Genomic DNA, 27375 nt, shown 5'->3' with positions numbered 1-27375 from the left:
ACTCTGTCATTCCTTCTGCTTTTTTTCTTTTATTTTTTTTTTGAGATGGAGTCTTATTCTGTCACCCAAGCTGGAGAGCAGTGGCATGATCTTGGCTCACTGCAAATTCCACCTGCCGGGTTTGAGTGATTCTCCTGCCTTGGCCTCCTGAGTAGCTGGGATTACAGATGCGTGCCACCATGCCTGGCTCATTTTTGTATTTTTAGTAGAGATGGGGTTTCACCATGTTGGTCAGGCTGGTCTCAAACTCCTGACCTCATGATCCACCCACCTTGGCCTCCCAAAGTGCTGGGATTACAGGCGTGAGTCACCACGCCCAGCCTCCTTCTGCATTTTTTAGCTAGAATCCTTCTATATATAAAAAATAACTTTCCGGTCGGGTGCGGTGGCTCAAGCCTGTAATCCCAGGACTTTGGGAGGCCGAGATGGGCGGATCACGAGGTCAGGAGATCGAGACCATCCTGGCTAACACGGTGAAACCCCGTCTCTACTTTAAAAATATACAAAAAACTAGCCGGGCGAAGTGGCAGGCGCCTGTAGTCCCAGCTACTCAGGAGGCTGAGGCAGGAGAATGGCGTGAACCTGGGAGGCGGAGCTTGCAGTGAGCTGAGATCCGGCCACTGCACTCCAGCCTGGGCGACAGAGCGAGACTCTGTCTCAAAAAAAAAAAAAAAAAAAAAAAAAACTTTCCTTCATCAACTATTTGGTCTCCCTGAAATAAATTTTGTATAGAAAAAAAAGGATAAGCACATGATTCTTTTCTCTTACTTATCAAGCCTTAGAGTAAGGGGTTGGTGCTTGAGCAACCTCCAGTGCTGACCAACGGGAGGTGTGTGTGTGTTTGTGCTTTTAAGCCTGAGTTTCAACTAACTGCAGCCATTTAATACACGAATCAGACAGACCTGGGTTTAAATCCCAACACCAACATTTTCTGGCACTGTGACCTTAGGCAAGTTACTTAATTTCTCTGCGTCTTGGTAAATTGTAAAAGGGAGTTAATGAAACCCACTCCACAGGGAGGTGGGTTGGATGCACTGTGCCAACACGTATGATCCACCTAGCCCAGTGCCTGGCACACAGTAAGTGCTCAGTAAAGAACAGCTGTGCGGGATCTTATTGTCATTATTGGCAAGTAAGCCTCTAGCGTGTAATTTATGCCCGTACTTGGTCTTGGGTTTCAACACCTTGCAATTCTGTGGCAGGAAGTAAGACATTCAACAGCACATTCAAATCGAGGAACAGAATGAGGGGAAGTACAGCCCTGCCCGGTGGTCCTTATAGGGGTCAGGAGTGGGGAGGGGGACAAGAAAATCAGTGGAATTGTTTTTGTTATTATATTTTTAGGGGGGTAGGGTCGTTTTTTGAAGAGTCAGATAACTTTGTGCGTTCCTCAGGCACAGAAACTGAGGGCTAGAGCAGATCTACCAGCGGAGAGAAACAACATTTTGAATCCAGACCCTAAACATTGCTAAACATCTAGGAAATGAACCTAGAACTGGAAATGAAGAGGCCCCTGCTGCCCACCCTCCTGTGTGACAAGACCCAACCTCAGAGTCCACACTTGGGACGGCAACCTGGGGAATGGGGGGTGCTGTTCACAGCAACTCTGCACCTTCAAAGATTATCAGCTGATCAGATTGGCCTTAGAAGGCGTGAAGAAGATGAGACCTTTACGCAAAGAAAACTAACGCCGGGTGTTTCAGTTGCTGTTGCCACGCTGCTCTTGGCTCCATTCCTCCGTCTGCAGCAAACCCGGGGTAAGAGATGGAGCCACTAATTACACATGCTTAAGCAGGCCTAATTTTAAGTAAACATATTATACATAGTCAATAGAAATGTGTTCAGTCATGCTAATGAACACAGAGAAAGTACACAGTACTTTACTAAAACAAACAGTCTTCCAGTTTTTCAGTGCTATATGGATTACAGCAAACTATATTTTAAATGAATTACAGGAGTCTCCTGTTTTTGGCTGACTTTATAAAATCAGGGCCTTGAATACTCTCCAATGATACAGAGCTGACCGTAAGGCTTATATGGTCATCTTGGGCTCCTCTGTCCCCCAGGTAAAGCCTCCAGGAAATGTTGCTAGAACCAGACATGAAGAGGCTCCCTGCTGCTCACCCTCCTGTGTGACAATGCCCCTGGCATTGGGCCCAGGACCGATCTCAGAGTCCACACCTGGGGCAGCAACCTGTGCACTCCCAGTCACAGGGGAGAAACTTCCCAACCAAGACCCCTGGGCCCCACAGCCGCTGGTCCCCAAGTCCAGACAGGACAGAGCCTCAGTGAACTGGGCCAACTAACCGAGAGGAAAATGCAGAATGGAAAACCCGTTGAGGCTCCACGGCACATCAATATAAAGACATTTGAAGTCAACTCACTGTCAAAAAACGAACGCCAATGCAAAATTTAAAACTGTGAAAAACACAGGGGAAAAGGAGGAAAGTGAGCTAAGTCTTTGAGAAGACTGTACATCCTAAGCAGAGGAGATAACACAAATGGCCAACAAGCACATAAAAAGATGCTCAATGTCATTTGCCATCAGACAAGGGCAAACAGAAAGCACAAGCAGATTCCATTTCATACCCACTAAGATGCCTAGAATCAAAAAGACAGACAATAACAAAGTGCTGGTGAAGATGTGGAGGAACTGGAATCTACGGACACTGCTGGTGGGAAGAAAAAACGGTGCAGCTCCTTTGAAATACCATTTGGTAGTTCCTCAAAAATATCAAGTTACCACGTGACCCAGCAATTCCATGACTAGGTAGATACCCAACAGAAATGAAAACATAAGCCCACACGAAAACTTGTACACGAATGTTCATAGCAGCCTCATTCCTAACAGCCAAAAAGTACGAACAACCCAGATATCCATCAGTTGAATGGATAACCAAAATGTGGTATATCCATATGTTATATTATTTGGCGATAAGAAGGAATGAAGTAATGATCTATCCTGCAACATGGGCCAACCTTGAAAACATTATGCTAAGAGAGAGAAGCTGGTCACAAAAGACCACACACTGTATGATTCCATTCATATGAAATGTCCAGAAGAGGCAAATCTATATAGAAAGTAGATCATGGTTGCCTAGGGCTGGTGGGGAGTGGGGAGGTGAGGGTTGGAGAGAAATAAGGGAGTGATTGCTGAGGGGTACAGGGGTGATATCCTGACAATGGGTTTTGGGGGTGATATAATGTGCAATAATGGTTGCACAACTCTGCCTTTACTAAAGGTCACTGAACTGTGCATGTTCAATGGGTGAATTGCATGGTATGTGAGTTATATCTTAATTTTTTTAAACCCTATACATTAATATAAAACATATCTGTAAAATGTGCTTATATACGTGCTCTTCCAGTGTAGTGCTGCGGTTAAAACTGTAGCTGGAGTAAGACGTATGTGAGCATTCTAGTTATTCCTCCAGTTCCAGATGCGTGACCTTGGCTAAGTTCTTTAATCCCGAAGGAGTGAGTGTGCTCCCATTTTTCTCATATCTGAAATGGGTATAATAATGCCTGTCTCATAAGAGGGGTCTTCTGAAGATTAAATGAAATCAGGGAGGTAAAGCATTTATCACAGGGGTGAGCATGCAGTAAATGCACACTAAGTATCAGCTCTTTTGATTATCAGGTAATACATAAAATCATAAATGACAAAAAGCAATCCAATGTCTAAACGTGAAGAGACCATCACGAAAATAAAAATATGCTATACAATGGGGTCTGCTGGTTTCATGGAAATAACAGTTAGGGCCGGGCGCGGTGGCTCAAGCCTGTAATCCCAGCACTTTGGGAAGCCGAGACGGGCGGATCACGAGGTCAGGAGATTGAGACCATCCTGGCTAACATGGTGAAACACCATCTCTACTAAAAAATACAAAAAATTAGCTGGGCGAGGTGGTGGGCGCCTGTAGTCCCAGCTACTCGGGAGGCTGAGGCAGGAGAATGGCGTAAACCCGGGAGGCGGAGCTTGCAGTGAGCTGAGATCCGGCCACTGCACTCCAGCCTGGGCGACAGAGCGAGACTCCGTCTCAAAAAGAAAAAAAAAAAAGAAAAAGAAAATAACAGTTAGGTAGGATCTGCGTAGAGACAGAAACTCTGGTTCACATCATATGAAGTGCTAGCAAGAAAACAGCAAAAAATAGTGGGACCAACGTGGGCTAATTATGAGAGAATAAAGTATGAGACAGAAAATGAGACAGAGAATTTAATAAACAAACCCTGAGTCATAATGAAAGGATTCTCTGTATTTGTTTTGTATTCACTACTTCACTGTTGTAGATATCATAAAGTTGACTGGCCAGTGATTAAAAATGAAACAAGTAAGTTAAATTACACCAGAACAAGGAAGCCAAATCGCCAGAGGTTTTCCAGCACCATTTAATAACTCATGTGTGGGTCAAGAGGCTCCAAGGGCTCCAGCACCCTGAAGATGCTGCCGATTCCTCAGTGATTCATTTTTGCTTGGACCTGCTCAGTGGTCAGAATATTCAGTCCAATTTGAACCTATGAATTTTAATTTGCAGTCTTTTTGATTCTCACTTTTCTTGTTTGCTCTATGGGGCCCAAATGGGCACATTATTGACTTTGTGTTCTCTGGGCGTCTTTTGATTGTTTTCTTTCTGCTTCCTTCTGGGTCTTGTGCCAAGCTTGGCTCCAGCAACACCAGAGGAAGGACTAAAGACAAACTATATCCAGTTTCACCATTCCGTTCCCCAGTGAGTCCATTCAGCAGGGAGCACCATTCTAAAAGAAAGGGAAGTTCTGCTCATTTACATGCCGCTACCCAGAATCCTCTGCAAACTCCTTGGAGAACCCAGCCAGACACACATCAAAACCAGCAGGGTTTGTTCATGGGCATGCAGTAAGACCTCCGAAAATGTTTCTGAAGAAAAATGCACATAAAAAAACACCAAGAAATATATCTGGAGGAAGAAAACCCTCATTGTGATGAGTGCTACTAAAGGATGACTCACGTGTGTCCACTGTCTCCTGAATTGGGATGAAGCCCACAGGCAGTGTGTCCTTGATGTCAATGAGCTTCATATCTACTAACACGTTCCCCAGGTGACTCTTGGGAAGAAAGAAAAGAGATACAGACTATTAATCTGAACATGCCTGTGGTGGCTTTGCCATTTTGGCTTCAAGATGCATATTTAACACAATGACTCGTGCAGCTTTATGACAGCAGGTTAATTAGAGTAGGTGACACTTAATGTTCCCCAGTGGTTACACAGGGACTCGTGTGGCCCCTGGGAAGGAGTTTTATCTGCAGAACCTCAAAGCCACTCACTCAGACACAGCCTTGGTGAGGCAGGAGCAACCCAGGAGATGCTTTAGACATAACCCAGCAGAGGGCAGCTGTGCACACACGTCCCGGGACCAGGCTGCCACTCAGCCCTGAGCATCAGATCTCAAGGCCAGGAGGTTTTAGGAAGAGCAAATTCCTGAGGCACTCGTAGGACAGAGCTGCATCGAAACCTAATAGGGAACCAATCACACTCCTAAGTGATCACCGGTCTGCATACTGACACACATTTCAGTTGCTAGACACATTTTACAAAATCCCAAGAATCATAAACTAACACCGAGCGAAAGTCCTGCTGCCTCAATATTACACGTCTTCTAAAATGACATGCACAAGGGCCTCCTAAAGTTTCTATTTAGTGGTAGTATATGGGGTCCACAGTGCGCAGTTTCTGTAACTGGTGTACAAATACCTTTCGAAGACAGTACACATTCTGTAATTGCGAGAGAGAATTCTTTGCAAACACGCTGGCACTTGCAGCGCACATTTCAAGCTGGAAATGAGCTCTAAAGATATCTACCCTACAACTTAAATATGTGGGGGCACTTTGGAGATTTCATTAAAATCTTCAGAGTAATTTGCAGCTTGGTTCCCCCTCTCTAGTCAGAGCCAGTTAAGGAAAGAATGATGGGCTCAAATCCCAAATCTCTCCTGTTAGGATACTAGCAATGCACTCCACGTGCCCATTTTGCAGAAGTGCCTCATCCCCAAAGCCCAGTGTGAGCATGCTCTCCGTTTACTTGTTCAGCATCCTTGGACAAGCATCTAGTTGGTCAGCCATCACTCTGCCCTGGACAGCAACTTCTGAGGCTGTTGTTCCATCTTGCTTAGAGAAGAAGGGCTGCTACCTCCATCTCTGCACATGGGAGCCAAGATCCCACCTCCACCTGCACTGTGCCATGTCTCTGAAAGCCAAGCAGGGAGTTCTTATCATCTAAACTGTGTATGTTCCCTCTTGGCACTCTCTTTTTCCCTCCCTATCAATTTGTGGGGTTATTTTCTTAATATCTGTCTTGCTTCTAGAGTTTAAGAACCATGAAGACCAAAACTGTCTCTGTTCCTACTATAAATACAAGCCTAGCATGGATTTTGCCACACAACAGGTGCTCAGTAATTACTTGCTGAATAAATTAATTTCGGGTGCACATTTTTCAACCGGGCCACTCAGAGTCAGAAATCAAACTGGAGTCCAGGTGCTGTTGCTCCAGCCTGTAATCCCAACACTCTGGGAGGCCAAAGTGGGCGGGTAGCTTGAGTTCAGGAGTTTGAGACAAGCCTGGGAAATGTGGCAAAACCCCATCTCTACAAATTAAAAAAACTGACTGGGTGTGGTGGCACTCATGCATGTTGTCCCAGCTACTCAGGAAACTGAAGTAGGAGGATTGTTGGAGCCTGGGTGGTTGAGGTTGCAGTGAGCCAAGATCATGTCACTGTACTTCAGCCTGGGCAATAGTGTGAGACACTGTCTCAAAAAAAAAAAAAAAAAAAAAAAAAAAAATCGGCCAGGCATAGTGGCTCATGCCTGTAATCCCAGCACTTTGGGAGGCCGAGGCAGGTGGATCATTTGAAGTCAGAAGTTTGATACCAGCCTGAGCAACATGGTGAAATCCTGTTTCTACTTTAAAAAATACAAAAATTAGCTGGGTGTGGTGGTAGGTGCCTATAATCCCAGTTACTTGGGAGGCTGAGGTAGGAGAATTACTTGAACCCAGGAGGTGGAGGCTGTAGTGAACTTAGATTGTGCCATTGCACTCCAGTCTGGGCGACAGGCAGACTTCGTTTCGTGTGTGTGTGTGTGTGTATATATATATGTATACACACACACACACACACACACATATCAAGTTGGGTTTGTTGAGATGTCAAATCTAAACTATATGATTAAAAGTAGCAAGTGTAACCTACGACTAGTGTTTTTATGGCACAGTCATCAGGAAATCGTTTCTTCCTCTCAGAACTATCACATTTGCCAACAATTTGATATTCTGATATTCCAGGTAGCTGGGCCTCAGGAAGGCAATGTACAGTGCAGGCTAGGGAGTGGTAAGTGGGACCCTCAGAACACGGAATAAATCTCTGACCGTGTAGGAAGGGTTTGAACTGTTAACCTAACTTGCAAACATCAGCTGCTTTCAGAATCGCCTGGTCTAATCTATCATAATTTTTTTTCATGGCAGTTGCTTTTCCATGTCATCACTGCTTTCTGCATTGAGAAATTAACAACTAGGCATGTTTTCCTGCCCCGCAGATGGATGGGCATTCATCAATATCCTTCTCAAATGTCTTCTACTTGACAAGTTGGGTTTTACAGAAGTTAACTGCAAACCACTTAGTGACCTCACCCTCCACACACTCTACAAATGTCCCTGATCATAAAACCTGAACATCAGTGGTGTGGCCATTAAAAACAAAGCATAAAAAAACCTTGCATGCATGCAAAATGGGAGGCTGCACTGTCAGAGCTCCCCACAGCCCAAGTGTGGTCCCTCCTTACACGGGGCTGCCACTGTACTGGGTTTAATACAGTGGGTCTGCGACACCATTAATTTTGCCTGTTCCTCTCCCCTCCCCCATCTGTGCTCTCTTTCATTTCCTCCTCATAAATATGAAGAACGTATTCCCAATCCTTGTTGAGCAAATGATTCATGCCAAAAGCCCAATATGCACTGACTCAGGGTATTTATATTGTCTCTGGTAGCCAGTATTTGCTAGTATACTGTAATTATTTTTGACAACCTTGCATTTAAGGTAGCCACAGATAACCAACTTAATATTCAAATGTTCATAAATCCTTCTGTTTAATATCCTCCCTACCTAATCTATGTACATTATTATTACAGGTAATGCAGAAAGTACAGGGCATGAAAAGTGCAATTAATCTCGATCCTTCCCCAGGAAGCAATGTCACTCCAAAGCCAGGTTTCTGTATTAATAGCATTATTGGGGGAAAGGAATTTAGGTTCCAAAGGAGTCTCCCAAAACTCCTACATTGGGAGTCTCAAGTCACCTAATTAAGAATCTGTCCAGTCTTGAGATCCCACATCCCTCCTTTACAGCTGTAAAAAATGATGCTCTGCAAAGTCTTGGTTTGGACTACAGGGCCAGCATAGACTGGCTGTAACAGATTAAAATATTCCGATTCCTCCTCCACTCCTGAGCTGGCAGGTGGGCCCCTGCCAACTGCTGGAACTCGATCGTTTGGATCCCACTATTGGATCCATTCATTCTTTTTCCAAAAACAGTATGCACCACGCACTTATCTCCTACACTGCTTCAAAAGCGAGATAGAGGCTTTTCACACTGCCCTTGTCCTCTTCTTACATCTCTTCATCACACCCAAGAAAAATCTTTTTAATGTTCAACACATGTTGACAAAATCAATGGGTTTTCCTTAATACACTTACCCATGACACTCAATGCTAACAGGCCCCAGTGACTTCTCTTTGTCACATTCAGACCTGTCACTGTCCCCACTCCAAGGGATGCAGGGACTTTGCTAGCCCAGGTACCAATACCCCATAGTGTTTTTGATTTCATGCAATGAAAACAAAAACAAAAAATGATCACAGAGATCATGGCTGTCCTCAGGCCAGTTTTAACTGAAGCCCCTTCGGCCTCTACTCATTTTTAACTGAAGCCTCTACTCAGCCTTCAGCCCTCTCCTGGGTGCCTCAGGCTGCTCAGTGAGCTGGGGGACCTGCAGGGACTCATTATAAGCTCATAGTGCCCTTGTCCGCTCTTTAGCCCTGCCACCTTCCTGGTATTTAAAAATACACTCAAAAGCCTGAATTGAAAAGACTTCCAGACTTTTGTGTCAAGATTTTCCCTGACTCCATTATAAACTCTGTACTTTACGACGAGCATATATTGCTCTTGTGATTAGGGGAAAAAAATAAAGCAACGACTTTTCTCCCAGTCCTGTTCAGAATAATTCTCCTACCAAAGAATTAACCACAAACAACAGGAATAGGTGGCAGAAAAGAGTACAAGCCAGAGAGCCACATGATGGTTGATATTCAGAAAACACCAAGGGGACATGCAAGGACCCTGTGATGGGACCCTGGGCCTGCAGGGCCAGGTGGCAGAGAGGAGGAGTAACGCTTTCCCCCTTTCATGCTGTTGAATGAGTATGTTTGTTGTCTGGGTTCCGTTTTTTTTTTTTAACTGCAAATAAATATTACTTTTATAATATAATTTATGTAAATAAATCAATAAAAATATTCCCCAAAATAAAATTTACATGACAAAGAGACAATAACATGTGGCCAAAAATAAAATGTTAGCCCTGAAAATGAAAATCCCAACTCCTCCCTATTTGGGGCTGGGGAAGAGAAGTAACCTCGAACAAGCATGTCACCTCTTGGATCTCGGTTTCTTCAATGGAAAGGAACTTCCACTTGTAGAGATTATCTGGGGACGGAATGAGGTGCCCAGGGCAGGCCTTGTACAGAGTAGATACTCACCAAAACTATTTCCTTTTTTTTCTAAGCCATCTATTAAAATACCTTATTAGGTGTTAAAAAAAAAAAAACAAAAAAAAAACCTTAGTAGGTGTCTTTAAAGTTTCCTAATTTACAGGTGCGAGTACTTTAAAAAAAAAAAAAAAACCCCTTGTAAGAGAAATCTGCATGAATGGATACTTACCTACAAAAATAATGAAATGCAATACGTCACACAGAGACTCAGAGAGGAAACGTCACTGTGGAAGCAAAGGCATGATGTCTGTGGACGGGGTGGGGTCACAGGGACCCTCCCTGAGCCAGGCTGCCTTTGCTGGCCAGCATTAAATCCCGCTCCACTGGAGAATTCTCACTGCCGCACTATCCTGTGATTTGTTGCTTGGAGGAAAGGTAGGCAAATGAGAGCTGGGAGAGAAATTTCCTGGTTTCCTTTTGAGAACACAATTTAATGGAATTCACGGTACACTTGGGTACGTGGTTAATAATACTGTTAATAAATGAAACACAGTGCTGCCTGCCGATTCTACCCAGTTCACTAAAACCACAGATAAATTAATATGGCAATGAAAATAAACCACAACAACAACAAAATGAGGAAATTCCAAACAGGAATGTAAATTACTCGTGCTCACTCAGCAAACGGAAACTACAACTGGACTTACATTTTCTTTCGAAAATGATCTTGTGAAACACAGGTATCTGGTAACCTTGGATTTAAATAAGCCGTCTTTCCAGAGGTCAGCATCCACACCATCTGCTGTCTGTGCAACCTACACCGGAGAGACAGAGAAAAGGATCGCAGGTAAGGCAGGAAGAAACCGAAGGTGTGCGTGGGCCGCTGCTTCCGTGCCTGTTCCAATTAACACCAGCCTGGGATCTCCCGGCATCTCATTAGTTCATTTCACTAGGCACTGGGATGAGATTTTCCAAAAGGGGAAAAGGGAGAGTGTGAAAAATACAACTTCTAAAAATACTGTCCCTGGGGAAGCCATTGATTAAAGACACCCTGACGGAAATGGCTCTAATGAGAAAAGAGCAACTTTCGTCGTAATGGACCAAAAAGGGATTGGCTAAGTCAGCACATTAAGTGGCTATTACCACTTACTCGGGGGCGGTGGGGGGATGGTGCAGGGTGAAGAAAGGAGCCCAGTGGGTGTGATGAGCCACCTGTGGGGGCGCTGCCCGTGGAGAGGGTGACACAGCCTCCTGCTCTAGGGCCCTGGGGCCAGCTAGGTGCTTTAGTCAATGGGATTCTCCTCGGGGCTGGGCGGGAGGGAGGCCGGAGACATTTCACTCCACCCTGCGTCCTCTCGGTACAAGCCTGAGAGTGGTGTTCAAGGTCAGAAACTGGATCGGGATATAGAAAAACAAAACAAGACTCACTGGGTTCCCTGTTTCTAGTCTCCATAAGAAGTCATTTTCTCATCTGCAGCTGTAGAAATTCTCTACTAGGAAGTGTCTGAGAATGACGCCAGCCAGACTTGATCTGAGTATCGAAGCCCCTGTGACCTAGACTGGGGCTGGGCTGGGGGATATTGACATGAAATGGGAGAGAGTGCAAAGGAGATGGAGAGGAGGAGGAGAAGACTAGAAGAAGGTGGTGCTTTCTTCCTGTTTCTTTCCAGACTGCTCTGTGAATCGCTGGTCAGGGCTTGGTCTGCTTTCTGACTCAGCCTCCGTGTGAGGGTATGAATCAACCTTGCACACCTTCCTTTAAGCACCGCAAAGCGGGGCATCCAGGAAGACTGAGGAGCAGCGACCGTTTTGGGATAAACTCTGCAGGAGGTCTCTGAGCAGTTCACTTTCTGACTCCTTCTGGGTTGTCCTTTTGAGCTTTAGGATCCAGTCCTTGACCTGACAAGCTCCTGCCCATCCTGACAAACTGCGGAAGTGCCTCCATTCTTCACACAAAACTGCCCTGATTCAGCCCCATCCTGCACACTGACTGCAGGCTCTACGCGGGCCCCACGGCACATGGATGGCCTCTGCCTGTCACACGCTCAAGGCAGAGGCGGGAGCCAGGACCCCAGTCCAGTGGGCTCAGGCTCCCCAGGACATTCCTGGAGCCCACCACAGCCACGCTCTCTGAGGCTGCCTCAGAAAAACCAAAAGGCTAGGAGGCAAAAGAAAAAAAAAAAAATCCTTGTTTTTCAAACCAAACAATAGTAAATTAGCAAATATAACAACAGGAAAAGAAAGGCCCTTATGATAAAGATGCAAATATATTTGACCTGAAAGCTGAAGGAGGAATGGTATGGGGATAATTTTAGGAACTATTTGCTCCAAGTATGTCACCCCCACAGATAGAAACAGGATGGAATGGGGGTCAGGCCTTGTGAGCATTTTTTCCCATAATGGTCACACATACAGTTTCTCGGGAAACATGAGATTTAAGGCAGTGGTCCCAGCTCCTACATACCAAGGATCCTCTATGCTCATTTTCTCGCATGGATTCCATGTTTTGAAAGATTTTTGTCTCCCAATGCACTTTTTACTGGATTTCCTCAATTCTAGGATGCAGTCATTTGGGGAATACCCCTTCACACAAAAAAGGCATAGTACCATATCCAAACACATGCATCTGTTTCACGATGCATCCCAATTTCAGAACCACTAAAATGTAAAAATCAAAGATGCTCTAAACAAAGGGAATAAGGGGACCTACACGATCTCTCTATAATAAATGCATACTTCCTAAAAAACCTTCAAAAACAGAAACTGTCTGCAGGACACTCCAAGGCTGTGGAGCCACAAGCTGCCTTGGAAGAGAGGGAACTGTGTCTTTAACCTTCCAAGAGACAAGGGAGTCTAGAAGGGCTTGTCTGGATATCTGGAAATGCCACGGACGGGTGGTGTGCATTCTAACCTAAGGCTAGAAAGGTCTCCAGGACTTGCCAGTGATGGTTCTCCCCACCCACCACACTGCTAGAGCTGTCCTTTTTCAGAGTGAGAAATGAAAATGTAATGGGGGAAGCTGGCAGTGTGGGCCCCTCTGTTTGAGCCCACGCTTCACCGTTTGGGCAGTTAGAGCCCCCAGTCCTTGTCTGCGAAGCATTAAAAAAGGATGACCAAAGGCCCAGCTTTGACCTGGGCCACAACTCATTTGCGATGAGGTGGAAGTGTGTAAAGGTATAATGAGGGCCCCAGGGAGGTAAGGTGGGAAGAATGAGAGAGAGAGGGAGAGAGAGAACCTCCCCTAACCTCCAAGGAAGGTGGTGCTAGGCAGAGAAGGGCTCTGGAACAGTCCCGGAGGTCTGGATGGTTCAGGGACCCACAGGACCAGGTACTGGATGAGGAGTGAGATGTGAGTTCCTGGCTCCTTGAGAGCACTGGGAAGGCGGCCCTGGTGGAACAAGGAAGGTATTTCTGGCCTGTCTTCCCTACGTCAACAAGATGTACCCAGAGGCTTCTCCCCAACCCAGTCACATAAAGGTGCCTAATAACCTAAATTCTTCCCATCCCAAGTCAGGAGAGCTAATGATCTGCAAGATAAATGATCTATCTATGGGCTGAAGTCACAGTGCCAAGAGGAGCCCTCACACCTGACTCAAGGCAGGGTCTACCTGGCGGTGCCCACGCCCTACTGGTGGCGCTGCAGAAGCTTACAAACTCAGCAGTCAGCCTCAGGTCCCAGCATCAGGAAGCTGCAGGGAGGTGGGGTGTGGGGTAGAGGACCAAATGCTTTGCGTGCAGCATGAGCAGCATGGAATTCAGAGGCGGACCTGAACTTGAGACCCAATAGCTTGAACCAGTCCTGTCCTCCTCTGCAAAGTGGACATGCTGCCTTTCCCTGCGGGCATCCCTGCCAGGGACACAGGAGACCACGAACATGCAAAGTGCCCGCCTTAGTGCATGAGCACTCCAAAGACAGTGCTAATGTTTCTAAACCAAAAAAGAGGGCATCTGCTCCGGCGAACCAAGCCTTGAAAGTGATGTCAGGCCACACCAGGGTTCAAAAAGTCCTCGGTTGTCCCGGGGCTCAGCGCCAATCTCTGGGACCAAATCTGGTCTTTCCAAACACAAATGATATACTTGTACGAGGAACATCTGCCCTCCCCCTGCTATCCCACCCTGGACTATAAGCTTCACAAGGACAACGGCAGTGCCTGTTCTGCTTGCCATTTTACCCCCTGTGCCAAGCACAATGCCTGACACGGATGGGTTCCATCAAACCTTGTTGAAAGGATAAATGAACGAGTCAACTCTGCAATCAGGGCAGTGTGAAAGCCACATACCCTGCCAGCTACCCGAGTAAGGTCATGGGAAGTTTTTCAAATGAAATTTCCAGGATTTAATCCATTGAGCTGAGTGAACCCCCTTCAAAACCACCACTCTGAGGCACACAGCCATTTGAGCACGGAGGCCACCTACTCTTTTGGTTATCTTGTGTGTTTGCTGCCTTGTTCCCAAGACAATTTGATGTCTGCTGACTGCAGAACCTTCAGAGTCTGTTACAGGGCCTCATATACACATGTGCACATGTGCACGCACGCACATGCTCTCGCACACTCACACTCACACATTCTCACAACCTCTCTCCTAGCATTTCTTCCCTGGGAGTAGGAGCCGTCTCTGAGCGGGAGCAGGAGGGTCCTAGGGCTAGGCAGTGGCGCACTGTACACATGGTTTATCTCTCTTCCTGCCAGGATTCTTCTAAACCAACAACCAAATGGAGAGTGCAGAAGCCTCCACAATGAAGAGCGAAATGCGAGAGGCAGCACAAAGGCCTGGCGCTGCGGAAGGCGGAAGGCAAGGGATTTAGCCAGTGGAGGGGTTGTGACCTAAGGGGCCCATGGGAGCTGATACTGAGCAGAGGCCGAGGATCCAGAATCACCAGACACCACAGGGGTAGGGACGGGGGAGCAAGTGCAAGTTTAGGGCTGAACTGGGTGGACTGAAACAAGTTCATAAACAAAGCGGTTAGACTTCCGGGTGCCCACCCCCGTTTCAGGTGTATTTTCTGCAGAAAGGAACCCAGCACGGGCTCAGGACTCTAGAACACCGGTAGGCGGGGAAGGAGGTTGGAGGTCGGGAGGAGGTGGGGGAGGAGGTGCAATTCAGAGTGGAAATGAGGGTAACTGAGTAACCATGCGTGCACACTGAATGGCAATGGCAGGCCCCTCCCCGCCACCCGTGGTTACCCTCCTTCTTGCTTCCAGCCGCCTCCCCTGAACACTGGACACTGAGGACTTTGTCTCTGGAGAGCGCCAGGGTGGACCAGCCCATGATCCCTAAGCCAGCTCCCTGCTCGTCGCCCCACTGTGTAGCACACCAGCCAGCAGGCCCCCCACCCACAGGGTTCCGGCCCATGAGCTGGTGCCTCCATCTTAAATCCCAACCCACAACAAAGGGTCACCAGGCACTGGGGACAGGCTCAGACATGACAGAAGGGCCCAAAATAGAAAAAAGGGAGCTTGAAGGAAGCACAGAGAATAGGGGGAAGCAGTGCCGGCTCAGGACAGAGAACCCAGTTTGTAATTAAATCCTCAGAGGGACGAGTGAATAGACTGCAAATACCAAACAAGAATAGACAGTATTATGAAAACCTTTTTAAAAAGGAACAATTTGAGGACAATATAAAGAGATTAGAAATTATAAACACTGGAAGAGAAAGCTGAGAAAATCTTCCAGAAGGTAAAGTACAAAGATGAAGAGATCAATTATAGGAATGAAAACTGAAGGGTCAAGACAACATCCAGCTAACAAAAAGTTTCAGAAAGAACTTTTAAAATAAAAAACAGAGGGGAGGGGGAGCCTCTGTGTTAAAGAGGTCCTGAGTGTCTCTGCAAAGTGGATGAAAAAGACCCACTCCAAAACGAAAGAACAGAGAATCCCACCACACTGGGGATAAAGGAACCACCTTAAATACTTGCAGAGAAAAACAACGGGTCACATACAAAGGAACGGGAATCATTTTGCATCAGGCTTCCCAACTACAACACTGGAAACTAAAAGACAAGATAACAATGTCTTCAAAATTCTGAGGAACTCTGGAATTCCACACCTAAGCCCACTATCGATTAAGTGTGAAGGTAGAATAAAGACCTTTGCCGATGTGCAAGGACTTAAAAAGTTTATCTCCCAGGGGCCCTTTCTAAGGAAGCTACTGGAGGATGCATCAGCAGAACCGAGGATTAAATCAATAAAGAGGAAACCATAAACTCCAGGAAACAGAAGCCACACAGCACAGCAGCCAGGCGACAACAGCACGCCCAGGCCCAGACGGGGAAAGGAAGAGACGTCAGGGCAGCAGCCTCTGGGGAGGAGGGGATGTGGAGGGAAGAGCATTTAGAACTGTACTTTCGTGTTTGAAAGAAGTAGGGATGGGCATGTGACAACGACCTTAGAGCATTTAGAACAATGAAAACAATCCACCTAAGGCTATTTGACAAAAAAAAAAAAAAAAAAAAAAAAATCAGTTTAAAACTTAAAAAGACATTTTAAGAACGTACTGTGAAAATCAATAGGCACCTGGACAACTCCTCAAATGAATGAAACAAGTTTGATTAATTCCAAGAAAAAATAAAAGGTTGTATGAGAAAGAACACACACTCCCAATGTTACTTGATTCAGTGGTACCCAATGTCTGCATTGTAATCTATGGGAACACTGAGCATTAATCCACCAAACATTGTGATCATGCCTAATGGGAGGAGATTATAAGAGAAGAAAATAATCAAGAAATAAGGAATATAATAAAATTATTTAGAAATATGAAGACAAAGTACTAGAGGGAAAAAAATCTTAAATAGTGGAAAGTAAACGCCTCTGGGAAATAAAAAAGTGAAGGTGGGGAGACAGGGCGGTGGCTGCTATATTTTCTTATGAGCACTCTGATTTTTTAAACTGTGCACGCAGGCAGCACTTGGTTAAAGCAAAAGCAAAAAAGAAATACCTCACGGAAGATAGTATGATAATTTGTTATTTCTTTTAGGCAAGCTGCCGCTATTGCTGCCATCAGGGACGTGACTAGCAATGCAACATAATCTCACTCCTAGTTAGCTTGTTAGTGTGTTCCCAAGTGGGTGACAATGTCCAAAGTTGCAAGTCCAGCTGATTCCAACCTTCCCCACTGCTAGAGTTCATCAAAACTCAACATGCAGATGCCTGGAGGCGGAGCTGCAGCACCCAAGGAGTCCCTGGGATGGTGGCTGCCAGTGCCGCAGAACCGACACGGGGCTCTACAAACCCTTTTCTCACACAGCCCAGGTCTTGGATTGCTTTCTGTGGCTTGAGTTCAGAGGTCACATTCTGGACCACTGTGCCGCAGTCACAGAGGATGATGTGCGTTCAGGAAGCCCCGAACAGCTCACTGGACAGTGGGACTGGCTACCTGCGGCTGGCCTGTAAGACATGCTCACTGTAAAACAACCTCTGAGGTTAAATGTAAGCAGTCTCCCTGGTTTAAGGGATTCCCTTAATCCCTGAAAGATCTGGGGGCCGGGGGCCTGGGGGACAGCTACTGTGAAGACCCTAGGGTAGAAATAAAGTTGTTGTATTAAAGGGACAGAAAGTGGGGCTCTGTAACTGGAGCCTGGTAAGACGGGGTAAGTGTTATTGATATGTTTATTGAGGCTCAGTTTATAAAGGCAAGAGTGGGTGATGATAAATTTCTAATGATTAGAGGACATCCTCACAATAGAAGACTCAACAGCCATTTGAAACAACTTCGTACACATACACATACTAACGTGGAAAGTTCAGGAGAAAGAGTAAGTTACAACATGGTTTGTAAAGTACAATCCTATATTTTGTTTTCAAAACAATTATCTGTATAGAAAAGGATCTAGGCAAATATAAAGCAAAGCAGTAACCACTGTTTGGCTCTGCACAGTTGAGATTATGAGTATTTTGAATGTTCTTTTTTTCCTCCTGCATTTCTGCTTTTTTGGCAATGAGCATATATAGCTTTTATAAGAAAAATAATTGTAAATACTTCATTTGATGGGGTGAAAAATAAAAATCCGCTGGATTTAAACTTGAGAAGCACTCTGTAAATCAGCTATCCAACTAAGCCACCTAACGAGGAGTTGTGCAGTCAATCATTTCAACCGTCAGAGGTTTTCCAACGTTGGAATTGAGTGCTCCTTGCCAAAGAGAAACTCTCAAAAGACAAGCTAACCACCAATTTCATCCATCTGTTTACACCCCGCTGTTTCAAGAGAGCCCACCCACAACTCAAAGGTGTACTCAGCAGACAGAAAGCGATGAAAGCGGCCAGGAAATCCTGCAGACATTCCAAAGGAAATATCTGGCTGACACGATGAACGAGAATGAAGTTCAAAGGCCTCTGGGTATGTCAGATCATTAACAGTGGAAACACACGCACTTGGCCCAGGCCAGACAGCGGCCAACTGTGAGCCACTTAAACTCAGTAAGAGCAGGGTGGGCACACAGCAGAGGCAAGGAGCCTATCCAACCATCCGTGGACTCCCTAACAGGTGGTGTGCCCAAGATGCTTTCTACAAATATAAAGTGAAAGGAAGAGGCATTTAACTAATACAGTGAAGAGTGCAGGAACTCTCAATTGTTTTTCGGTTCTGATTTTATTTGCAACATCTTCTTATACTTTCAGTTGAAATGTCTCTTTTTTTTTTTTTTTTTTTTTTTTTTTTGAGGCAGAGTCTCGCTCTGTCACCCAGGCTGTAATGCAGTGGCCGGATCTCAGCTCACTGCAAGCTCCGCCTCCCAGGTTTACGCCATTCTCCTGCTTCAGCCTCCCAAGTAGCTGGGACTACAGGCGCCTGTCACCTCGCCCGGCTAGTTTTTTGTATTTTTTTTTTTTTTTGGTAGAGACGGGGTTTCACCGTGTTAGCCAGGATGGTCTCGATCTCCTGACCTCGTGATCCGCCCTTCTCGGCCTCCCAAAGTGCTGGGATTACAGGCTTGAGCCACTGCGCCTGGCCAATGTCTCATTTTTTTAGCAAAAGAAATGAAAAGCATAAACCTGTTCCCTGAGACCAATGCATCTCCCTCAGTCTCCAGGTGGTCCTCTCCACTCCCGGGGCACAGGGACACAGCGGACCACCCAGCCCTGTTGGCCTTGCACCCCTCTGGGCCTCCTCATACTGTACCCCTTCTCCACTCTAGTTCTCCTTCCTCAGATAGGTCTTTCCTAACTGTGCCCCACCATTTCCGGTCTCCCTGCCTTTGCTCGTGTTGCTACTTCTCCCATCTGTCTTGTTGAAATGTTCTCATTATTTAGGGCCTGGCTGAAAGAACCTGCCACTCTACAACCTCCCTGATGATCCCAGCAGGCAAGAACTTGGATTTCTGGAGTTGGGTAGATTCGAGTTCAAATCCCAGCTCTGCCACTTACATACTAGGGTTTTCCAAAGTCACTCTTTTACTCTCTGAGCCTCACCTAAAAATGACAATAGAAATAATATCTACCTCATAGGATTATCTGTAAGCATTAAATGAGAGAAAGCACAAAAAGCAGTTAACCACAATGAGATACCACTTCAGAACCACTATGGTAGCTACAATTAAAAGGACAGGCAATCCAAATGTTGGCAAGGACATGGACGAATGCGAGCTCTCTGCACTGCTGGTGGGATTGTAACATGGTGCAGCCACTTTGGAAAACAGTCTGGAAGTTCCTCAAAATGTTAGACATGGAGTTAGCATATGACCCAGCAATTCTAATCCTAGGTATATACCTAAGAGAAATGAAAACAAGCCTCTACATAGAAACTTGCACTCAAACGTTCATGACAGCATGTTGTTTTCTTAATTACCAAAACGAGGAAATAATCCAAACGTTCATCAACTGATAAAAATGTGGCATAGCCATACAATGAAATAGTATTCTGTCATAAAAGGAATGATGTACTGATACATAATGCAACTTAGATGAACCCTGAAAACAGTTTGCTAAGTAAAATAAGATAGACACAAAAGACCACATATTACATTATTTTGTTTATATGAAGTCTAGAAATGGAAAATCCTTAGAGACAGAAAGTGGATTGGTGCTGCCAGGGGCTGGGGGCAGGAAGAGCTGATGGAGAGAATGGCTAATGAGTGGAGGGTTCTTTAGGGGGTGACAACAATGTTCAAAATTAGGCAGCAGTGACAATTGTGCAACTCTGTGGCTATACTAAAAACCAATGGACCGTACTCTCTTAAAAAGTGAATTTTGTGGTGTATGAATTATATCTTAATAAAGCTATTAATATTTCTAGAAGTACTTAGCATAAGGCCTGGCACATGGCAGACACTCAAAAAATGTTACCTACTTACTATTCTCTCTGGTCCTTAAAGTAAAGATCTTACCTTATTCATGGAACATTTTTGTGAGTTCCTAGCCCCATGCCTTGTTTATAGTACACAATCAGATATTTGCTAAATGACTGATTGAACCATTGAACCATGAAAAGAATGTACGGTATGAAAAATACACGAAGACTGAAGCCTGGTGCATCTAAGACTACACAAGATAGCCCTTTCCTCATTCTACCTGTGGCACAGGTGCCTTGGCCACACCAGGCATAGAGGAGATGGCTTCCTGAGGCTGGGCAGGGAGGCAGAAAGCAGATCCCGATTCCCAGCAAAAGCCCCTGAAGAGGTGAAGGGAATAGGAGCCCTGGCTCTGCACCTCCTGATGGATGAAGGGAGCCAGGCAGGGAAGACAGTTCCGTGGGAGGCCTACGAGACAGGAAATGGGAGATACACGCAGGCAGGGCACCTGGCCGCATTGGAGCAGGTATGTCCTCCTTGTTCCAGGTCATCAGGAGGGAGGCTCTGGGCCAGAAGAGCTCCCATTTCTGTCACACCCAGACGGCCAAGCTATGACATGGCCCTGGACCTCCACAGGCCTGCAGAGAGCAGCATCAGCAGCCGAGAGGTTGCCTCATGGCTGGTCCTCACCCAGGGGAAGGCCGGCTCCTCTCAGCCACAGGACACCTGGTCTACCATGGCACTACCAGTGACACATCAGTGGCTGAAGTAGGGACTAGTCAATCAATAGTACCCAGACACCTGATTGTCACTACAGAGGAAAAACTAAGTTGAGCCCTACCTCAATTTGTCAAAAACAAATTCTTGATGGATTAAAGATGAAATGTGAAAAGCAAAACTTCCAAACTTTTAGAAAAAAATGTGGAGTGTATTTATGTTTTAATAGAGAGAATTATTAAAGAAATAGATGGACATGTACAAAACCATCTATAAAAGAATAGGCTGATGAATCTTGCTACCCTAAAATTGAAAACTTGGATTTCAATTTTACAAAGGACACAAGACACAAAGTAAAAAGAGAAGCCTTAGACTGGGAGCAGTGCACAGTGACAACGGATTAACATCCAAAATAAGGAAATATAAAACCCCTCTAGGCTGGGCGCAGGGGCTCATGCCTGTAATCCCAGTACTTTGGGAGGTCAGGGCGGGTGGATCACTTGAGGTCAGGAGTTCGAGACCAGCCTTGCCAACACGGTGAAACCCAGTCTCTATTAAAAATAGAAAAATTAGCCGGGCGTGGTGGTGGGTGCCTGTAATCCCAGCTACTCGGGAGGCTGAGGCAGGAGAATCACTTGAACCTGGAGGCGGAGGTTGCAGTGAGCCGAAATGGCGCCACTGCACTCCAGCCTGGGGGACAGAGTGAGACTCTGAGGAAAAAAAAAAAAAAAAAAGCCCCTCTCAAGCAATAAGAAAAAGACATTACCCACAAGCAAAATGGCAGTGCTCGAACATTCATGGCAAATCACTGACCAAACCGCAAATGTCTAACAAAATGAGTGCAGTATAAACCTGAACCTCCTGCACGCCACTTCAGAGGGCACATGACTATATCCAGAAAGGAGAAAATGACTGGCAATTCTATTCCTAACTTGTTCCCTAGAGAAATCCTTAGCATAGAGACAAAAGGATATTATTTACAATATTGTTTACAGTATTGCATTATTGAAAATGACCCAAATCCTCGCCAACATAAGAATGAATAACTAAGTTATAGTATATTCATGGAATATAATTCTATACCATTTGAAAATATATGAACTAGAGCTGTATCAGCAAGGAAAAATATCTCAAGAACACTGCTAAGAAAAAAAACCACGTTGGCCGGGCATGGTGGCTCATGCCTGTAATCCTAGCACTTTGGGAGGCCCAAGCAGGCGGATCACCTGAGGTCAGGAGTTTGAGACCAGCCTGACCAACATGAAGAAAGCCCATCTCTACTAAAAATACAACATTAGCCGGGTGTGGTGGCGCGTGCCTATAATCCCAGCTACTCGGGAGGCTGAGGCAGGAGAATCGCTTGAACCTGGAAGGCGGAGGTTGCAGTGACCTGAGATTGCACCACTGCACTCCAGCCTGGGCAACGAGAGCGAAAATCTGTCAAAAACAAATGAACAACAACAACAACAAAATCCCACGTTGAAAAATACACATAAGTGTGACATATATCCCACATAGGATATGACCTATATAAAGTGTGAAAACATGGAAAGATATCTAGGAATGAGAAACACCAAACTCAGAGCAGTAGAGACTGTGGAAAGGAAGGAGGCGTGGGCCTGGTGGGGGGGGGGGGGGGGCGGTGCGTGGGCATCAATAATGTTTTCTTTTATTAAAGAAGAAATCTGACAGAAATTTGGTGAAACATCAAGACTTGGAAGAGCTGCATGGTGGATACATGGGCATTTGCTACATTGTTCTCTATACTTTTCTATCTATTTGGAATATTTTGTCGTATAACTTTTTAATTTTAAAAATCAGATAATAGACCTTAAGAAGAAACTTTTTTTTTTCAAATCTCACAAATGTGCATGAGGAATGGAGTTGCTCCAGGCAATACAGGACACCCAGTGAAATTTAAATTTCAGACAAACAACAATACTTTTTTTAATTAAAAAAATTTTCAAAATGTTCATCCTGTATTTTTATTTGCTAAATCCAACATCCTTAACAAGGAGGCATGCACTAAAAGCTTTGTTCAGTGAAAAACTGAAGGTGAAAGAACTACTGGCTAAGCAGCAGAAGGCTCCTGTGGCCCTCACCCAACCACAGAGCATCACACACCCGTTAACAAGAGTGTGGAGGGTCTACACACACAAGTCTAGAAAGATCTACATGACACGTGTACATCTTTCATAAAAATAAAGCATGAGCTGATGGCATGATCTAATTTATATTAAAAACACAAATTACAACGATATATTTCTGTAAGTCATTTACATATAAATGCAGAGAAAAAAGTCAGGAAGAAAAATGAGCAAACTGGTGTGGTTGAAAGGTACTTAAGCTTTGGCTGTTACTATTTAATTTTTTTTTAGATAAAAGATATTCTTCTGTTCCTTATTTAATTAAAAATAAATACTTTTTTGGTGAAAAGAAAAACATAGGTCTAGAAAGATACTTGCAAACTGTCAACGAGATGTATTGGCATGAGAGGAAAAAAGAAAGGTAATATTTTCACTCTTTGGTTGATAGAATTCTATATGATTTAGATTTTCTGAGATGAGCTTTGATAATTTTTTAAATGTCATGCAATATTAAAAAAAAAAAAATTTAAAGACAAGGTTTTCCAACCCTCTCTCTACCACAGTATCCAGGGAGTTCAAGATAATCTCATTATGGAGGGTGCATCTGCTGAGCAGGGAAGGAAGAAAAAGCAAAGCAGGGCAGGCTCCAAAGCCTCTTCCTGGCTGGACTCTGGGATAACAACGTTTGCTGCAAATTAGCCAATACCAGCCTCCCACACCAGCAGCATACAGAGTTTAGAACATGGGCCTTGATACTAGACAGATGTGATTCAAATCCTGGGTTCACCAACCAGTAGTGGCTGTGTGGCCTTGGCTAACCTCTCTGAGCCTTGGCTTTTGTCTCTGTAAATGGAAACAATAGGTCCTAGCTCATACAGTTGTAGTTACAGCACCAAAGAAAGTGCTTTGGTCAGTACACAGTAATCACTTAATCAATGCTAAGTATTGGTGTTGCATCGGAAACCACTGCTTCCCTTCCACACCTAGATATGCAGGCGGGCCTGGCATCAAATAGAGCCCTCCCCAGCATGGGCCATCATCACTAGGCTGCAATTCATCTCTTCAGGCCACAAGTCTTTCCTTTTCTTTCAGCAGACATTCACTAGGCATTTATGACATGTAAGGCACTCCCTCCTCTCCCTTCGAGGATGGCTCCCAGGTGAGCTGAATCAGGAGTGAGGGAGCAGGGAAAAGAGCCACGCAGAGGCAGGAGACCTGGGTTTGACCTCCGCTCAGCCACACCCTTGAGCTCTTGGAGGCTTTGCTTTCTTACTTGTAAAACAAGATTGCAATAGTAACTTGGCAGGGTTATTGTGTGAAATAAATACTGTGTGTGGAAGCAACTAGCGCAGGGGCAGACACAGTATGGATATTTGGTGTCACCAGAAGTGTCAGACAGAATCACCTCAGTGCTGTAAGGGAGCGCCAAGTGCTGAGAGCTCTCAGAAGCAAGCATAAGGCAGAAGAAGGAGAAGAAGGGGCAGGCTGCCGGGAGGATAAACAGAACCAAAGGTGTCTTCAGATGGGATGTATCATAAAGTGCTAGCAGGCAGAAACGAAGCGGGGGCAGACGGGCAGGCACACCCCTAGAACACAGGACAGAAAAGGCCAGGGTGTGGGTCCTCCCTGGCATGCGTGGGAAGCGTGGGGTTGGCTGGACCACTGGCCACACAGGTGAGACAGAGACAGCAGACCATACGACCGCAGAGATCTGGTGGGAGGAGCTGGAACCTGGGAGGCTGCAGGGCAGGTGCTGTCTTAGGACCTGCCCCATCCTAGGCAGCAAGAGGGGGAGCATGGCTGGAGAGCCCTGGGCAGGGGGGAGAAATTCTCAGAGTGGCACTTACAGGAGAAACCTGGAGCCGAGATGGGAGGCACCAGAGACTGCTTAGAAGAAACGACCCGCGTCAAGAATTGTTGAGGACCTCATCCAGGTGGTAGCAGAGACAGAAGAGGAGGATGAAAAGATAAAGAAGTGCCTGATGGGGTGCTGGCAGGCAGGGCTGGCAGAGAACCCTTGGGAGGATTCTGGCTTCTGTCTCATGGGAACATTTGGAAGAAGGGTAGTTGTGGGTTGGGTCTTCTATTGGGAGTGGTAAGGAAACAGAAGAGGAGTTCGGTTTGGGAATATTCAGGTTGAGGTGTCAGCCAGTCATGATTTGTGGGCTTGTCCAGCAGGCTGGTGGAAATGGAGGCCCGGTGTTATGGAGAGCACAGGCTGGCTGCGTGCCGTCGGAAGCTCAGCACCTGGCAGGGCTGGGCGCCAAGTGAGCGAAGAGTGCTCAGTGCAGGAGGCTGGGTGGGAGCTGGGCAGGGCGCACGGTGAGGGAGACGCTACCACAAGAAAGGGGGTCAGAGAGGAACAAAGCTGAATGCAGCTGAAATCAAATGGAAGCAATGCAGTATTTTAGGAAAGAAGGACTGCAGAAGAATATCCGATGATCGAAGAAAATACTGCAAAAATACACTAAGAAAATATGATGCAATAATAAGCAGGTTATAAAATTTATATAAATAGAATCCCATTACTGCTAAAACACACACACACACAGAAACTAAAAGAGAATTAAAGTGTGGACAATAGTTTTCCTGAGTTGTAGGATTACAGGTTGCTTTTATGTTCTTCCTTGTGCTTTTTAACATCTTCTACGTAGTCTAGAGTGAACATGTACTAGTTCTGCATTCAGAAAACGAATATATTAAGGAAGGAGGAAATTGGTCAACAATAACCAAAGTCGAGATGAGGTCGAGAAGAATAAGGATTAGGAAAGAGCCACTGAGTTAGACAATTTAGGAATTGAGGGGTGAGCGGGGATAATGAAGAGGAGATGGCAGGCAGGGACGATTTTGGGGAGTAGGGCATCCAAAGATGGTAGCTGGTGGGGCTAGTGAGATGAAGGGAGGGTGGCGGAGGCAGCATCTGCTAAGAACACAGGGGACAGGGGCATGTCTTCGTGGAAAGGAAGACATAGAGAAGGGGGAGAGATTGACAGCACAGTGGGGGAGGGAATTCCAAGCAAAAGCCAGGCAGGAAGATGTGGAAATGAGAACTCACCTACTGGGATTAACCTTGGGAAGGAAGAGGATCACTGGAGGGTGCTCCAATCTCTGCTACCCCTGTTTTCATTTTAATCCTTCAGTCTGGGTCTGTAAATTCCACGTAGGTAAGTGCTACATCCGACCATTTACCACTCAGTTCGCAGTACCCAGTACAGGCCCATGGTGGGGGCTTAATAAATAAAAGCTTCCCTCTTTCTCTGCTCCATCTCTAAAGTTTGATGAAATCTCCCTTTGGACCCAGGAAAGTGGGTTTATAAAATAAGCACACCAGCTGATTTAGAGAAACAATAGAAAGGTATATTAATAAGTAACTGCACAGTCTGGAGGCTGGGTGCAGTGGTTCATGCCTATAATCCCAGCATTTTGGGAGGCCAAGGCAGGCGGATCATCTGAGGTCAGGAGTTTGAGACCAGCCTGGCCAACGTGGTGAAATCCCGTCTCCATAAAAATTCAAAAACTACAAAAATTATCTGGGCATGACGGCGGATGCCTGTAATCCCAGCTATTCGGGAGGCTGAGACAGGAGAATCACTTGAACCTGGGAGACAGAGGTTGCAGTGAGCTGAGATTTTGCCATTGCACTCCAGCCTGGGCAACAGAGTGAGACTCTGCCTCTTAAAAAAAAAAGACACTTTGGGAGGCCGAGGCTGGCGGATCATGAGGTCGGGAGATCGAGGCCATCCTAGCTAACACAGTGAAACCCCGTCTCTAAAAAAAAAAAAAAAAAAAAAATTAGCTGGGCGTGGTGGTGGGCGCCTGTAGTCCCAGCTACTTGGGAGGCTGAGGCAGGAGAACAGCATGAACCCGGGAGGCGGAGCTTGCAGTGAGCAGAGATTGTGTCACTGCACTCCAGCCTGGGCAACAGAGCAAGACTCCGTCTCAAAACAAAACAAAACAAAACAAACAAACGAACAAACAAAAGAACAAGAAGGGAGGAGTTTTCCTATCAAGCCAAATCAATTAACCTCAGGGTGGGTCCAAACCTAAGACACAATTCCTGAATGCAATTCAAGAAGGTTATGAAAGCAACGGGTCTAAGGTAAAGTGGCAACATCTTTGATAAAATACACTGTGTTTGCCTTAGCTAGGGCCCTAGCAGGACGTGATTAGTAGTGAAAACTAGTGATCCAGCCAAAACTTCAGCAGCCCCGTGCACACTCCCACCCATGGTGCTGGCTCCACCTCTGCCCTGGAGTGGGGAGTGCAGCCTCCTCTGGCGCCAGCCAACTCAGACTGCAAGGCCTGGCTCTGGGCTTCTTGCTGGTTTTAACAAAGGGGCCCTGAAAGAGACCCATCAAGACAACGAGGGCAGGAAGAGTTAAAGTGATGGGATTTAAGAGAAGACAAGTTGAACTCGCGCCGTTCATGAGTCATGCCCAATGACAGGAGGCAAGAAAGGAAAGGAGATAAACTGGTCCTCATGCCTAAGTCACTCTTCTTATTTACTCTATTACTCAGCTCTCAAACCACATTGCCAGCTGTAATTGCATTTCAATTCATGTTTAACACAAACATAACTTAGCTGGATGTTGGCATCCAATATCCCAGACAC

The 27375-nt window shown here is 45.6% G+C and overlaps 1 protein-coding gene across 5 annotated transcripts in view; it reads right to left on the bottom strand.

Moving 5' to 3' along the window:
- MVB12B (multivesicular body subunit 12B) overlaps positions 1–27375 on the bottom strand; it is a 176270-nt gene that overhangs the window by 111173 nt on the left and 37722 nt on the right. For all 5 annotated transcript variants that reach the window (XM_073021923.1, XM_037994061.2, XM_008006225.3 and 2 more), the window contains 2 exons: positions 10440–10547; positions 4986–5082 (listed from right to left, as the gene is read on the bottom strand). In XM_073021923.1, the coding sequence (XP_072878024.1) occupies positions 4986–5082; positions 10440–10547 (205 nt within the window). The remainder of the gene's footprint in view (positions 1–4985; positions 5083–10439; positions 10548–27375) is intronic.

This window comes from Chlorocebus sabaeus, chromosome 12 (assembly GCF_047675955.1).
Source record: "Chlorocebus sabaeus isolate Y175 chromosome 12, mChlSab1.0.hap1, whole genome shotgun sequence".
Lineage (NCBI taxonomy): Eukaryota > Metazoa > Chordata > Mammalia > Primates > Cercopithecidae > Chlorocebus > Chlorocebus sabaeus.
Note: the sequence above shows the minus strand (reverse complement) of the source record. Positions and strands in the feature narration are given on the sequence as shown.